Source organism: Amblyraja radiata, chromosome 37 (assembly GCF_010909765.2).
Source record: "Amblyraja radiata isolate CabotCenter1 chromosome 37, sAmbRad1.1.pri, whole genome shotgun sequence".
Taxonomy (NCBI): domain Eukaryota; kingdom Metazoa; phylum Chordata; class Chondrichthyes; order Rajiformes; family Rajidae; genus Amblyraja; species Amblyraja radiata.
The window spans coordinates 7,131,945-7,145,861 of record NC_045992.1 but is presented as its reverse complement, the minus strand read 5'-3'; the positions used below and the strand labels follow the sequence as shown (position 1 = coordinate 7,145,861).

The window sequence follows — 13,917 nt, the reverse complement described above, 5'->3', positions numbered from 1 at the left end:
AGTTGAGCTGAGCTCCGTCATTAACCAGTATTATACGAGGCCATATGTGCACAGTATGCTTATTTGTGTGTGGTTGTAATAGCCTCGTCAACCAGTGTAATGAGGTGGATAAAGGTGGGTGTTCCTTTAAAAGTCCCTGAAAAGGAGTTGACTTGCAGGGTTGATAACATAATAATCGCGATGATTGGACTATAATTCTAACACAAATATTGGATCTGCAGTGTGAATGTTCTCGGAGATAAGGCTGTTTCCATTTAAAAAAAACACAGCGCATAAAGGAGCTATTTAGTCCAATTACTATTAATTAATTCCCCACACATGCCTCCTTCCATCCAGCAGTTCTTTCTCCTGATGTACTTAACCGCCTTTCACTGAGCATCTTCGTTGATATGGAGAACCCGGGAGAGAGACGGCACGCCAGATGCAGGAAAATGAGGAGGAATCTCCTCTCTTTGTGAATAATGAATGAGTGGATCGACTGGGCTTGTATTCGCTGGAATTTAGAAGGATGGGAGGGAATCTTACAAAAACATATAAAATTCATAAGGTAGACAAAAGCGCTGGAGAAACTCAGCGGGTGCGGCAGCATCTATGGAGCAAAGGAAATAGGCAACGTTTCGGGCCGAAACCCTTCTTCAGACCCTTCTTCAGCCCGAGACGTTGCCTATTTCCTTCGCTCCATAGATGCTGCCGCACCCACTGAGTTTCTCCAGCACTTTTGTCTACCTTCGATTTTCCAGCATCTGCAGTTCCTTCTTAAAAATTCATAAGGGATTGGGCAGGCTAGATGCAGGAAAAATGTTCCCAATGTTGGGGGAGACCAGAACCAGGGGTCACACTTTAAGAATAAGGGGTAGGCCATTTAGGACTGAGATGAGGAGAAACTTTTTCACCCAGAGAGTTGTGAATCTGTGGAATTATCTGCCACAGGAAACAGTGGAGGCCAATTCACTGGGTGTATTCAAGAGAGAGTTAGATATAGCTCTTGGGGTTGACGGAATCAAGGGATATGGGGAAAAAGCAGGAACAGGGTACTGATTCTGGATGATCAGCCATCAGCTGGCTTGAAGGGCCGAAATGCCTACTCTTGCACCTACTTTCTATGTTTCTATGAATGAACGATAGTTTATTGCCACATGTGACAAATCACTGTGATATTCTTTGTTTTTAGTACCCAGGGTATGCAAAGAGTAGCCACAGAAAGGGCGCTGACAAGGTTACATGATTCTTTGTCTTTCTTCATTTCGTGTCCATCTTGTAACAAATGTCGGCCTCGTTGTCATCGTCCGTCCTGAAAAGGACGCAAGCTTCCGGCGACAATCAGTGGAAGCCATCACTTGTTGCAATCGATGATGGTGGTAACAGAATTAGCTCAGGAAACTTCCAGTTTCCAGCCCCGCGATGATGATTCTTTGTGGATTATGAATCTTTATGAAATTCAGAATCTTTGGAACTCGTAACCCCAGACAGCCTTGATTTGGTCAGTTTTCCTCTCCTGCTCCAGCAGATAGCAAGCTCCGTGTTGTCAGCAGCTGGGAGTTACTTCCCGGTCAAATCCTCCAACAGAAGGTCGCTCACTCATTCTGTTAGTCTGTTTCAGAACTCGGCATTTCCAACTGTCATCGTTTGGGTTCAGCCTTTCTTATTTTATTTGTGTAGGCAGGCATGTCCCACAGCCTCACCATCCACAATGAAACTTACAGCGCAGGTAATTGTTCTAATTAGCTCACCTAACTTGCCTGATCAGAGACAATCACTTTTACTCATCCCTCCCCCATTTTCTCTGACAATGGAAGCTAAATTATTTTCCTATCTTTGCCAATTCAAACATAGAATCCTGCACCTGAGAGATTAACTATTTATCTTTCCACTACTGCCGAACCTGCTGTCTCTTGCATATCTCTGTGGTCTTTGTAATAAGTAGCGCAGGTTTAGTTTAGTTTAGAGATACAGCGCGGAAACAGGTCCTTCGACCAGCGATCCCCACATATTAACACTATCCTACGCACACTGGACAATTTTTGGTGCGTTACAACGCTGTATGAACTATATTTTGCACTTTGTCTCTTCTCCTTTGCTCTGCCTATTGTACTTGAATTTGGCTTTTAATTTTTTTTTGTGTGGTATTATCTGATTTGATTGGATAGCATGCAAAGCAAAGCTATTCGCTGTACCTTGATGTGACGATAATGAATCTAAAAGCTAATGTAATTCTGCCGCACTGTTTTCACTTTTGGCAGCTTTGTTAACTTTCTTTGGCACATTTACTGAATTCTGAATCAGGATTCTTGGATTCATTTGCTCCTCTATCTCATTTTCTAAATTTTCCAAGAGTTGCGTAAACTCCTCCAACCAAAATACACCTTTTCATTATTTAGTTTAGTTTCTAGATACAGCGCGGAAACAGGACCTTCGGTCCACTGTGTCCGAGCGGACCGACAATCCCCGCAAAGGTACACTATCCTACACACATTTGGGCCAATTAACCTACAAATCAGCACTCTTTGGAGTGCGTGGGAAAACCGGAGCAAACCCACGCAGGTCACGGAGAGAACGTACAAACTCCACACAGTCAGCACCCGTAACCACCTTGCCAACGAGGGTTTTGTCACTTCAGAAGAATCTGTCCTAGTTGTTTCTACAGCAGTTAATTCCCCTAGGTAGACAAAAGTGCTGGAGAAACTCAGCGGGTGCAGCAGCATCTATGGAGCGAAGGAAATAGGCAACGTTTCCGGCCGAATCCCTTCTTCAGTTTTGTAGATTATTTGGCATTGGTAAAATTGTAAATTGTCCCTCGCATGTAGGATTGCGTTAGTGTATGGGGTGATTGCTGGTCAGCACAGACTCGGTGGGCCGAAGGGACTGTTTCCACGCTGTATCTCTAGAAACTTTAAAAAAACATTGTCTTTTGAAAATTGGCCCTTCTTCAGACTGATGAAGGTTGTGTGGGGGGGGGGAGAGAGAACATTTTCCAGCCTCTGCAGTTCCTTCTTAAACAGGTAATTTCCCTAGATTGGAATGGCCTGATGCCAAGCTACCTTTCAGCATTCTCTAATATCCTTCAGTTTGTCGCTAGTGTTTGCTTTTCGCAGGCTCATGCATAAACATGCTTGCCTTTGGGTCTCAATTAGGAACGGTGCTGTGTATTCACATCCCATTACCAAGGGAGTAATGGAAATCTGCTGTGTGATTGAGTAGTTTAGATTCATTTATTAAGATACGTAATTGGAACCAACTGTACATTCTGATACCAAGTGCAGGCGCTCTGCTGACTGCCAGTGTTGCATGTTGCAGTTTTGGAAAAGAACACAAATGTAGCTATGTTCAAAGGTTCACAGGTTCTTTATTTGTCACATGCACCAATTGGTGCAGTGAAATGCAGATTACAAAGAATACAACATAACAATAATAAAGAAATTTAAACATAAAAACATCCCCCCACAATGGTCCCCATTATGAGGGAAGGCACAAAGTCCAGTCCCCATCCCCATGTCCACCCATAGTCGGGCCTATTGAGGCCTCCGCAGTCGCCTTTACGGAGGCCCGATGTTTCAGACCGTTCTCGCCAGATGATGGTGCTCCGGCGTCGGGAGAATCCTCTCAGCGGCTTGGGATACCTGGACCGGCCGCTTCCTTACCCTGAAAAGCAGTTCGGAAACAGGCCATCTCAGCCCTTCTAGTCCGTGCCAAACACTTATTCTCTCCTAGTCCCATCTACCTGCACTCAGACCATAACCCTCCATTCCTTTCCCGTCCATATACCTATCCAATTTATTTTTAAATGATAAAATCGAACCTGCCTCCACCACTTCCACTGGATGCTCATTCCACACAGCTACCACTCTCTGAGTAAAGAAGTTCCCCCTCATGTTACCCCTAAGCTTCTGTCCCTTAATTCTCAAGTCATGTCCTCTTGTTTGAATCTTCCCTACTCTCAATGGGAAAAGCTTATCCACGTCAACTCTGTCTATCCCTCTCATCATTTTAAAGACCTCTATCAAGTCCCCCCTTAACCTTCTGCGCTCCAAAGAATAAAGACCTAACTTGTTCAACCTCTCTCTGTAACTTAGTTGCTGAAACCCAGGCAACATTCTAGTAAATCTCCTCTGTACTCTCTCTATTTTGTTGACATCCTTCCTATAATTAGGCGACCAAAATTGTACACCATACTCCAGAATTGGCCTCACCAATGCCTTGTACAATTTTAACATTACATCCCAACTTCTATACTCAATGCTCTGATTTATAAAGGCCAGCACACCAAAAGCTTTCTTTACCACCCTATCTACATGAGATTCCACCTCAGTAGATTTAATAAACATGTGTTGTATCTTGATGTGTGTTTGACTTGACTCATTACAGAATGGGCTTCTCCAAATGCCAGAACCAGAGCATAAGTTGTGGGTTAGCATCTTATATTTCGCTTGGGCAGCTTACAACCCAGTGGCATGAATATTGATGAGTGTATGAAGGAACTGCAGATGCTGGTTTAAACCAAAGATAGACACAAAATGCTGGGGAACTCAGCGGGACAGGCAGCATCTCTGGAGAGAAGGAATGGGTGACATTTCGGGTTGAGACCCTTTTTCAGACCTGAGGAAAACCAAAGAAGAAGACCTGAAGAAGGGTCTCGACCTGAAACGTCGCCCATTCCTTCTCTCCAGAGAAGCTGCCTTTCCTGCTGAGTTCCTCCAGCATTTTGTGTCTATCTTTGGTATGAATATTGGTTTCTCTAACTTCAAGTAACCCCTGCATTCCCTCTCTCCCCATCCCTTCCCCACCCAAGTCACACCAGGTTCTCACCTAACAAACAGCCAACAATGGCCTGTTTCCATTATCATTTGCATATGTTCTATATCTCTCTATATCCGCATCTATAAATTCTTCCCTTTCCCCTGACTCTAGTCTGAAGCAAAGATCCTACAGCGAGCAAGATAGTCCACTCGACAAAAAAGACATAGTCCGGTCATGGGCAGATTCATGGGTAATTTTCGGCCCCATTTCCGTAACCGGCTTCCGTCTCCGCACCAAAGATCCCAGAGGATACTAGTGCGGAGACGGAAGCCGGTTACAGAAACATCCTCGTAAAAATAAAGGTTATTTGGTAAAAATCTTCTCCTCATTTTCAGAATTTAAATTTATTAACACAAACTGTTCCCCCGCAACGTTGATTACACTGCGGGTCGGGTCCGGTTACGGAAATGGATGAAAAAAAGGCCCACATTCCGTTCCGTTGCGTACTACACGTCAGCCCATTGCATTTAGCAGGAGTGGTCCATCTTGCTCTGCTATAGGATCTTTGGTATAAAGAAGGGTCTCGACCTGAAACGTCACCCATTCTTTCTCTCCAGAGATGCTGCCTGTCCCGCTGAGTTACTCCAGCATTTCGTGCCTGTCGACAATTGAAGACTCTTGACTCTTTTGTCTTGAGGCAGTGTTTGGGGGGTGGTGCCGATGATAGTGGTTGTGTTCTGGGGTGCTGGGGTACCCAGGGTCCCTGAATCTTCACCAAAGTGCAGTTTTGAGTCTACTCGTTTCTCACACTCGTTTCTTCCTCCGTCCCGCCAACAGCTCTTTGCGAACGAGACCTTCTCTGATCACGTTGGGTTTGCACGCGTGCAGATTGACCTCGTCAATGAAAATGACAACCGGCCAGTATTCAGCCTGCCGCTCTACAACGTGAGCTTGTACGAGAACGCAACAGTCGGAATGATGCTTGTCCATGTCCTCGTGAGTACCACTTATTTTGTTTTGGAACAGCAAGTTAGGATATAGTTTTACGCAGAGTGAAATGATTTTCCCCAGAAGAAATGCAGTAAAGTTCTTAAGCAGTTGACAAGAAAATTAAAAATGGTGTTACCTGGATCTTCCAATACGCAACGACACAAGGAACGACACAAGATGCTGGAATCTTGAGTAGGTTTCAACATGCTGGAGTACCTCGCTTCTGAAGAAAGGTTCCAACCCGAAACATAGAAAATAGGTGCAGGAGTAGGCCATTTGGCCCTTCGAGCCTGCACCGCCATTCAATATGATCATGGCTGATCATCCAACTCAGTATCCTGTACCTGCCTTCTCTCCATACCCCCTGATCCCTTTAGCCACAAGGGCCACATCTAACTCCCTCTTAAATATAGCCAATGAACTGGCCTCAACTACCTTCCGTGGCAGAGAATTCCAGAGATTCACCACTCCCTGTGTGAAAAATGTTTTTCTCATCTCGGTCCTAAAAGATTTCCCCCTTATCCTTAAACTGTGACCCCTTGTTCTGGACTTCCCCAACATCGGGAACAATCTTCCTGCATCTAGCCTGTCCAACCCCTTAAGAATTTTGTAAGTTTCTATATGATCCCCCCTCAATCTTCTAAATTCTAGCGAGTACAAGCCGAGTCTATCCAGTCTTTCTTCATATGAAAGTCCTGACATCCCAGGAATCAGTCTGGTGAACCTTCTCTGTACTCCCTCTAACATCACCTATCAATTCCCTCCACAGATGCCGCATGACCGGCTGTGTTACTCCATCATATTCTTCCAATGCAGTCCATGCTGTTGGTCACATGCATGCCTTGATCTGCTTACTACTTTGCCAAGAAGGGAGAGAAAGTAATGATTTTGATGAGATGGTTTTTTAACAAACCGGCAAATTAAATGCAAGGGTCTTTGAATTATTCTAGTCCTCATAGTGCCCATGACGTTTGCCAAGAAACATCAGGGGGCTCTGATATTCCTTGTGAGGTGCTTGTTGCTGCTGCACCTGCAGGTCTATCGAAGAAGCTTTTTCTTTGTCTTCTTCTGAGAAATTGTGGTCCCTTCCAGTTGTGGTCGGCAATTATTTCCGTGAGAGTCGTTCGCTCATTACACTAATTTGATGTTGAATGGATAATTTCCAGCACTGCAAGGAAGAAAGGAAGTCTTCCAAAGATGGGCTACCGTGGGATCTGCAGGTGATCTTAACAAAGAATAATTTTCTGGAATTGTACCGCATCCTGTGAAATCAGACGCATTGGAACTGAATCTAAATCAGGGAACATTGTTGTGTTAATTATGGTCCATTTCAAGAAATTTCTGGTTCAATTAATGGCTGGTGTGTGTGTTGTTTTTTTTTTTAAGGAAAATAAAATATGATGGGACACCTGTTGAAATTGTCGGCAGTAAATGTGCGCAATAATTTATGGTACGGTTGATATTTTTAGTACAGGCTGAGCAGATGTTATCCTTTATTAAAATAATAGGAAGAAAGTAATGTTTAGTTTAGAGATACAGTGCGCAAACAGGCCCTTAGGCCCACGGAGCCTGCGATCGCCACACGTCAACACTACCCCACATACACTACCCCACGCACATTAACACTACCCTACATACAATTGTTTTACATTTTACATGTTGTTTTGTTTTACATGATGTGTTTTACATTTAACATTTATACCAAGCCGAAAAGCCAATTATCCGACCAACGTTGTACACCTTTGGAGTGTGGGAGGAAACTGAAGATCTCGGAGAAAACCCACGCAGGTCACGGGGAGAACGTACAGACAGGCACCCGTAGTCAGGATCGAACCCGGGTCTCTGGCGCTATAAGGCAGTACCGCTGCACCACCATGCCACCCTAGTTCTCTGCGGACACCACAGCCGTCTGGTTCCATTCTATGTATACATTTTCATAAGGCTGAACCAGTCTTTGCAGTTTTATTTTTAACCTACAGTGGGGTTTATGAGCAACAGTCCACACCTTTACTGTGGTTTCAATGTTACTCATGGTCGCTGAAACATGCGCTCTCTTTGTTTTTACCAAGATTGGTATTTCAGCAGCCTTTGACTGATTTGTCATTTTCAACTCTTCATTAAACTCAAACCTGTCCAAAACTCGTGCTTGGACTGTAGCTAGCACCAACTCTTCCATCCAGCACCATGTATCGAGTGACCAATATCATTTGAGCAAACTCTGATCATAAATCCCACCCTGGCTCTTGTATTTTTATCTCTATGATTTCAAGCCTACACAACAAGCCTTTGTACCTCTCCAATTCATAGGTTCATGTGATAGGAGCAGAATACAAAGATAGTGGAGTCGGGGGATATGGGGAGAAGGCAGGAACGGGGTACTGAGTGTGGATGATCAGCCATGATCACATTGAATGGCGGTGCTGGCTCGACGGGCCGTATGGCCTACACCTGCACCTATTGTCTATTGTCTAATTAGGCCATTCGGCCCATCAAGAATTCCTCCTCATCTCCTTCATAAAGAAGTGTCCTTTAATTCTGGGGCCATGACCTCTGAGACTCTCCCACCAGTGGAAACATCCTCTCCGCATCTACTCCATCTAGGCCTCGAGTACAATCCAGTAAAATCATACAACAGACCTCACCTGGACATTGTACAAAGAGTCGCCATGTTTCTGGCATCGACTAAGTTACAAAAGTTCATGGGCCACCTTGTCTACAACAGCGAGCACGAAGAACAGCGTGCGCATCAACAGCCTCATTCCCCTTATATACAACAACAAAACATCTTAAATAGGAGTAATGCATATTATTATTATTTACAAGCTCATTTTAAAACACTAATCCCATTTTAGATTTTAAATGTTAATTAGTACCACTTTCAGCATCGCTCTCAAGAGTTGAGATCTCATTTGAGCCTCTTGTTAGAATACTTATAGCCTCATAATCAGTCCCAGGTGTCCATTATTCTCTCTGTTCCATTGCAACAATGGTCTGTAAATTTTACATCAAAATTACGCTGCTGTGGCCCCACAAAACAGTGGGAGTTTTGTTTGCTTTTCCAAAGTAGATGGAAGACAGAATTTATTTGTGATTATTTTATAAACAGATGGTTTTGAATCAGGAATTGCACACAAGATGGCCACATTTGGCAGGTGTAATTACCTGAAACAGATGCTCAAAATCTCTAATTGCTCAGCCATTAACAAGAATAACGTGATACTTTCTGATTTTAAATCCAGCAGACCAGCAGGGCAAGCTGGTCAACTCCTTCCAAGCTATTAGTTGATAGCTAAGGAGTCATTTGGAGCTATTGACAACATAACAATGTGCAAAGTAGCAACAGGCATAGGTCACAAAACCATCAGGTCTGTTCCTCTACCTAAAGATTACGACTGACCCATTATCTCGTCCATTTCCCTGCCTGGTCTCTGTGTCTCCATTGGTTCCTGCGATGCCCAAGACTCCATCAATCTCAAGATACATTTATTTGTCACATGTACCACTTGGTACAGTGAAATGTGTGGTCGCCATACAGCCATACGAATACTACAGAGCACAGAACACGATCGTCTTTAACGCAGACATCCCCACACAGCGGGATCAAAGTTTCTCACTGTGAGGAAAGGCTCCAAAGTTCATCCATCCTCCTCTGTTGCCTCCCGTGGTCGGGGGGCTCCCGAACCCCCCGCTGTAGCCGCTACGGGCGGCACGATGTTCAGGCCGGGGTGATGGAAGTCCGACGTCGGGACTGGAGGACATCCTCAGCGGCTTGGACATTTGATCTCCATCTTTGTTATGGGTCTTCCTACACCGCCCCCCCCCCCCCAGAGCATTGTGGATGCTGGAAGATTTGCTACTCCATTTCACCTCATCTCCATCCTAACTGGCTGACCCCCTATTCCTGACTCTGAACACCATCGGGAAACATTTAAAGCTGATTTATGCTTTAAATCACCACCAAAGTTACGACACAGACAGCCTAGTGAACCTTTCACATCAGCAGCAATTCTCAACCCACTTATTTCCTTAAAGTGCTTTTTTACATCATTCTTTATTGTTACTGTGGTCTCTGCTAACTCTGGCTTCCACAGCTTCAAAAGGTTTTCTCCCACCCTCTGCCCTAAATCTCCAACACTTCCCAAGTACCACATTAACTCATTATCAGCAGATCATCAGCAAAGTTTTTATTTGCTTAACAACTAACCCTCATAAGTTCATAAGTGATAGGAGCAGAATTAGGCCATTTGGCCCTTCAAGTCTATTCTACCATTCAATCATGGCTGATGTATCTCTACCTCCTAACCCCATTCTCCTGCCTTCTCGCAATAACTTCTGACACCCATACTAATCAAGAATCTATCTATCTCCCCCTAAAAAATATCCATTGACGGCCTCCGCAGCCTTCTGTGGCAATGAATTCCACAGGTTCACCACCCACTGAATAAAGAGGTTCCTCCTCATCTCCTTCTAAAAGCGATGTGCTTTAATTCTGGGGCTATGACCTCTGGTCCTAGACTCTCTCACTAATGAAAACATCCTCTCCACATCCACTCTACCCTACTTAAGGAATATCTGCAGATTCCTTACTGTCTTGGACTCAATCCTGGCAGATCTGATGTATGAACGTTGAAAGCTGTGGATATCTCAAGATTCAAGATTGAAGAGAGTTTATTGTCATGTGTCCCAGATAGGACAATGAAATTCTTGCTTTGCATCAGCACAACAGAATATTGTAGGCATAAATAAATTCAGAACAGATCAGTGTGTCCATATACCATTGGACACATATATATATACAGGCACATAAATAACCAGATAAATTGCAATAGGCTATTAAAGTTCAGATTTTTGCTTGAGTTGATCTGAAATAAAAACTGAAACTGCTGGACATACTCAGCGGGCCAGGCAGAATCTTTGGAAAGAGGAGAAACGTTAATGTTTCAAGTCCAAGTTCTGATTGCCATGGAAGGCTGTGGGGGCCGAGTCAATGGATATTTTTAAGGCAAGGATAGAAAGATTCTTGATTAGTACGGGTGTCAGGGGTTGTGGGGAGAAGGCAGGAGAATGGGGTTAGGAGGGAGAGGTAGATCTGGCATGATTGAATGGTGGAGTAGACTTGATGGGCCGAATGGCCTCATTCTGTTCCTATCACTTATGAAGTTATGAAAGGATGGAAACAAGTTTGTTTTCAGTTGCAAATGATGTGGGGGGACTTTCTCATGACCTGAAAATCTGCAAACTATAAAAACTAGAAATCTGAAGTGTAGCACGGAGAGTTGGGTTTTGCGTGCTTTGAATTTTACATGAGTGATGCTTATAAAAATTGTATCCAGCTGTCAAAATGTCCGATCAAGACTGAAGTGAGTTCGGTGTTTGCTTTGGGCTTCCTCATGGTGCGCAGATTAAAATGTTTTAAACTACCTCTCCAATGTATCGGGGGCAGAAAGGTGATGGTGGGCTTGAGGGCATCATTGGAAAGCGATACTTGGGAGCCAGTTAGAATCTGGTTTATCTATTGATCGAGGCTTACTCCATGATGGTGGTTCTCCCTCAACTATTAACACTGTCTGCCATACTCCAGACATAGGTCTGTCTCAGATCATTGCAACCTTAACTGGGGAAGGCTAAATTTATTTTCCCTGTACGAGAGAACACACAGTAACTGTTTTCCTGCTTTTTTACTTCTTTGGTTTGGTTTATTATCACGTGTAATGAGGTACAGTGAAAAGCTTTGTTCTGAACATTGACTTCTCTAAATTCAGGTAGCCCTTGCCCTCTCTCTTCATTCCTCCCCCCCCCCCCCCCCCCCTTCCCAGTTCTCCCACTGTCTCCGCCTACATTCTTTCTTTGTCCTACCCCCTCCCCTGACTCTAGTCTGAAGCAAAGATCCTATAGCGAGCAAGATATTCCACTCGACGAAAAAGACGTAGTACGGTCATGGGCAGATTCATGGGTAATTTTCGGCCCCATTTCCGTAACCGGCTTCCGTCTCCGCACCAAAGATCCCGTAGCGGAGCAAAGATACTAGTGCGGAGACGGAAGCCGGTTACGGAAACATCCTCGTAAAAATAAAAGTTATTTGGTAAAAATCTTCTCATTTTCAGAATTTTAATTTATTAACACAAACTGTTCCCCCGCAATGTTGATTACACTGCGAGTCGGGTCGGGTCGGGTCGGCTCCGGTTACAGAAATGGATGAAAAAAAGGCCCACGTTCCGTTCCATTGCGTACTACACGTCAGCCCATTGCATTTAGCAGGAGTGGTCTATCTATAGGATCTTTGGTCTGAAGAAGGGTCTCGACCCGAAATGTCACCAATTCCTTCTCTCCATAGATGCTGCCTCACCCGCTGAGTTTCTCCAGCATTTTGCGTCTACCTTCGATTTTACCAGCATCTGCAGTTCATTCTTAAACGAAGAGCTTTGTTTGTTGTGTGGTATCCAGTCAGCAGAAATACTCCATTTATTTCAGACATACAGCATGGACGCAGGCCATTCGGCCCACTGAGTATGCGCCGACCAGCGATCACCCCGTACACTAACAACATCCCACACATTAGGGACAATCTACAATTTTTACCGAAACCAATTGGCCGACAAACCTGCACATCTTCGGAATGCTGGAGGAAACGGAGCACCCGGAGAAAACCCACGCGGTCACGGGAAGAACGTACAAACTCCGCGCAGACAAGCACCGGTAGTGAGGATTGAACGCAGGACTCTGGTGCTGTGAGGCAGCAGACAACCGTGCCGCCCCTTAACACGAACATGGTTACAATCAAGCCATCCACAGGGTAGTAAGAAATGCTGCCGTTGGAGTGGAGTTTTAAGAGTGGAGCGATTGTAAGGAATGACTACCGATCCACTTTTGGGACCAGCACGCAGCGAGTCGCCTAGCTTGGGCGCCGTGCTAATATTGATCCAGTTTCAAATCATACAGCTGTGCAGTCACGTCTCATTGTGATTTGTGTTTGAGAGGTTTATTTGGATATCTTTTTATTTGAGGACACAGTAGGACACAGAATACAAGTGCCTTGGAGTTTACCTGGACAAGTTCAAGTTCAAGTTCAAGTGAGTTTATTGTCATGTGTCCCTGTATAGGACAATGAAATTCTTGCTTTGCTTAAGCACACAGAAAATAGTAGGCATTTACTACAAAACAGATAAATGTGTCCATATACCATGATATAAATATATACACACATGAATAAATAAACTGGTAGTGCAAATAACAGAAAGTGGTTGCTAATAATCAGAGTTTTGTCCGAGCCAGGTTTAATAGCCTGATGGCTGAGGGGAAGTAGCTATTCCTGAACCTGGTTGTTGCAGTCTTCAGGCTCCTGTACCTTCTACCTGAAGGTAGCAGGGAGATGAGTGTGTGGCCAGGATGGTGTGGGTCTTTGATGATACTGCCAGCCTTTTTGAGGCAGCGACTGCGATAAATCTGGACTGGTCCAGGAACGCTGAGGCACTGTATAAGAAGGGACAAAGCCGTCTGTACTTTCTGAGGAGGCTCCGCTCCTTCAACATCTGCAGTGAGATGCTGCAGATGTTCTATCAACCGGCGGTGGCCTGTGCCATCTTCTACGCTGTCGTGTGCTGGGGCAGCAGGGCGAAGGCTGTGGATGGCAACAGAATCAACAAGCTCATCAGGATGGGTGGCTCCAACCAGGGGGTGGAGTTGGATTCACTGGAGATGGTCTTGGAGGGGAGGATGCTCCTCAAACTGCAGAGCATCTTGGACAATACAGCTCACCCCCTCCATGCCTCCATGACACGCTGGTCAACATGAGGAGTACCTTCACCAACAGACTGGTTCCACCAAGATGCAGTTTAGAACACCACAGGCAATCCTTCTTCCCTGTGGCTATAAAACTGTACAACTCCTTCCCTTTCTGTCATGGGGTAGACTGACTCCTCTACCCCCCCCCCCCCCCCCCCCCCCCTCCCCAATCTTTGCACATCCCCAATCCTGGACTTTCCACTCATCACTTTAATTTCATGTATCTTGTTGTGTTGTATGACCGTTCTTCTTCTTCTTCTTTCGTGTGGTGTGCACAGCCTAAAGTTGTTGGACAACTTGTTCTATTTGATCTTCCGTTTGTGCACGTCAAGTTGATTGCATTAGTCGAAACAGGGCGGACCACGTGACGGTTGCAATCTTTCACCCCATATGACTGTTGGCAGACCAATT

General features: G+C 44.8%; 1 protein-coding gene across 2 annotated transcripts in view; it reads left to right on the top strand.

Annotated features, from left to right (window-relative positions):
• The window catches only part of cdh23 (cadherin related 23), a 556,325-nt gene that overhangs the window by 227,424 nt on the left and 314,984 nt on the right, over positions 1-13,917 (top strand). For both annotated transcript variants that reach the window (XM_033012745.1, XM_033012744.1), the window contains exon 13: positions 5,572-5,730. In XM_033012745.1, the coding sequence (XP_032868636.1) occupies positions 5,572-5,730 (159 nt within the window). The remainder of the gene's footprint in view (positions 1-5,571; positions 5,731-13,917) is intronic.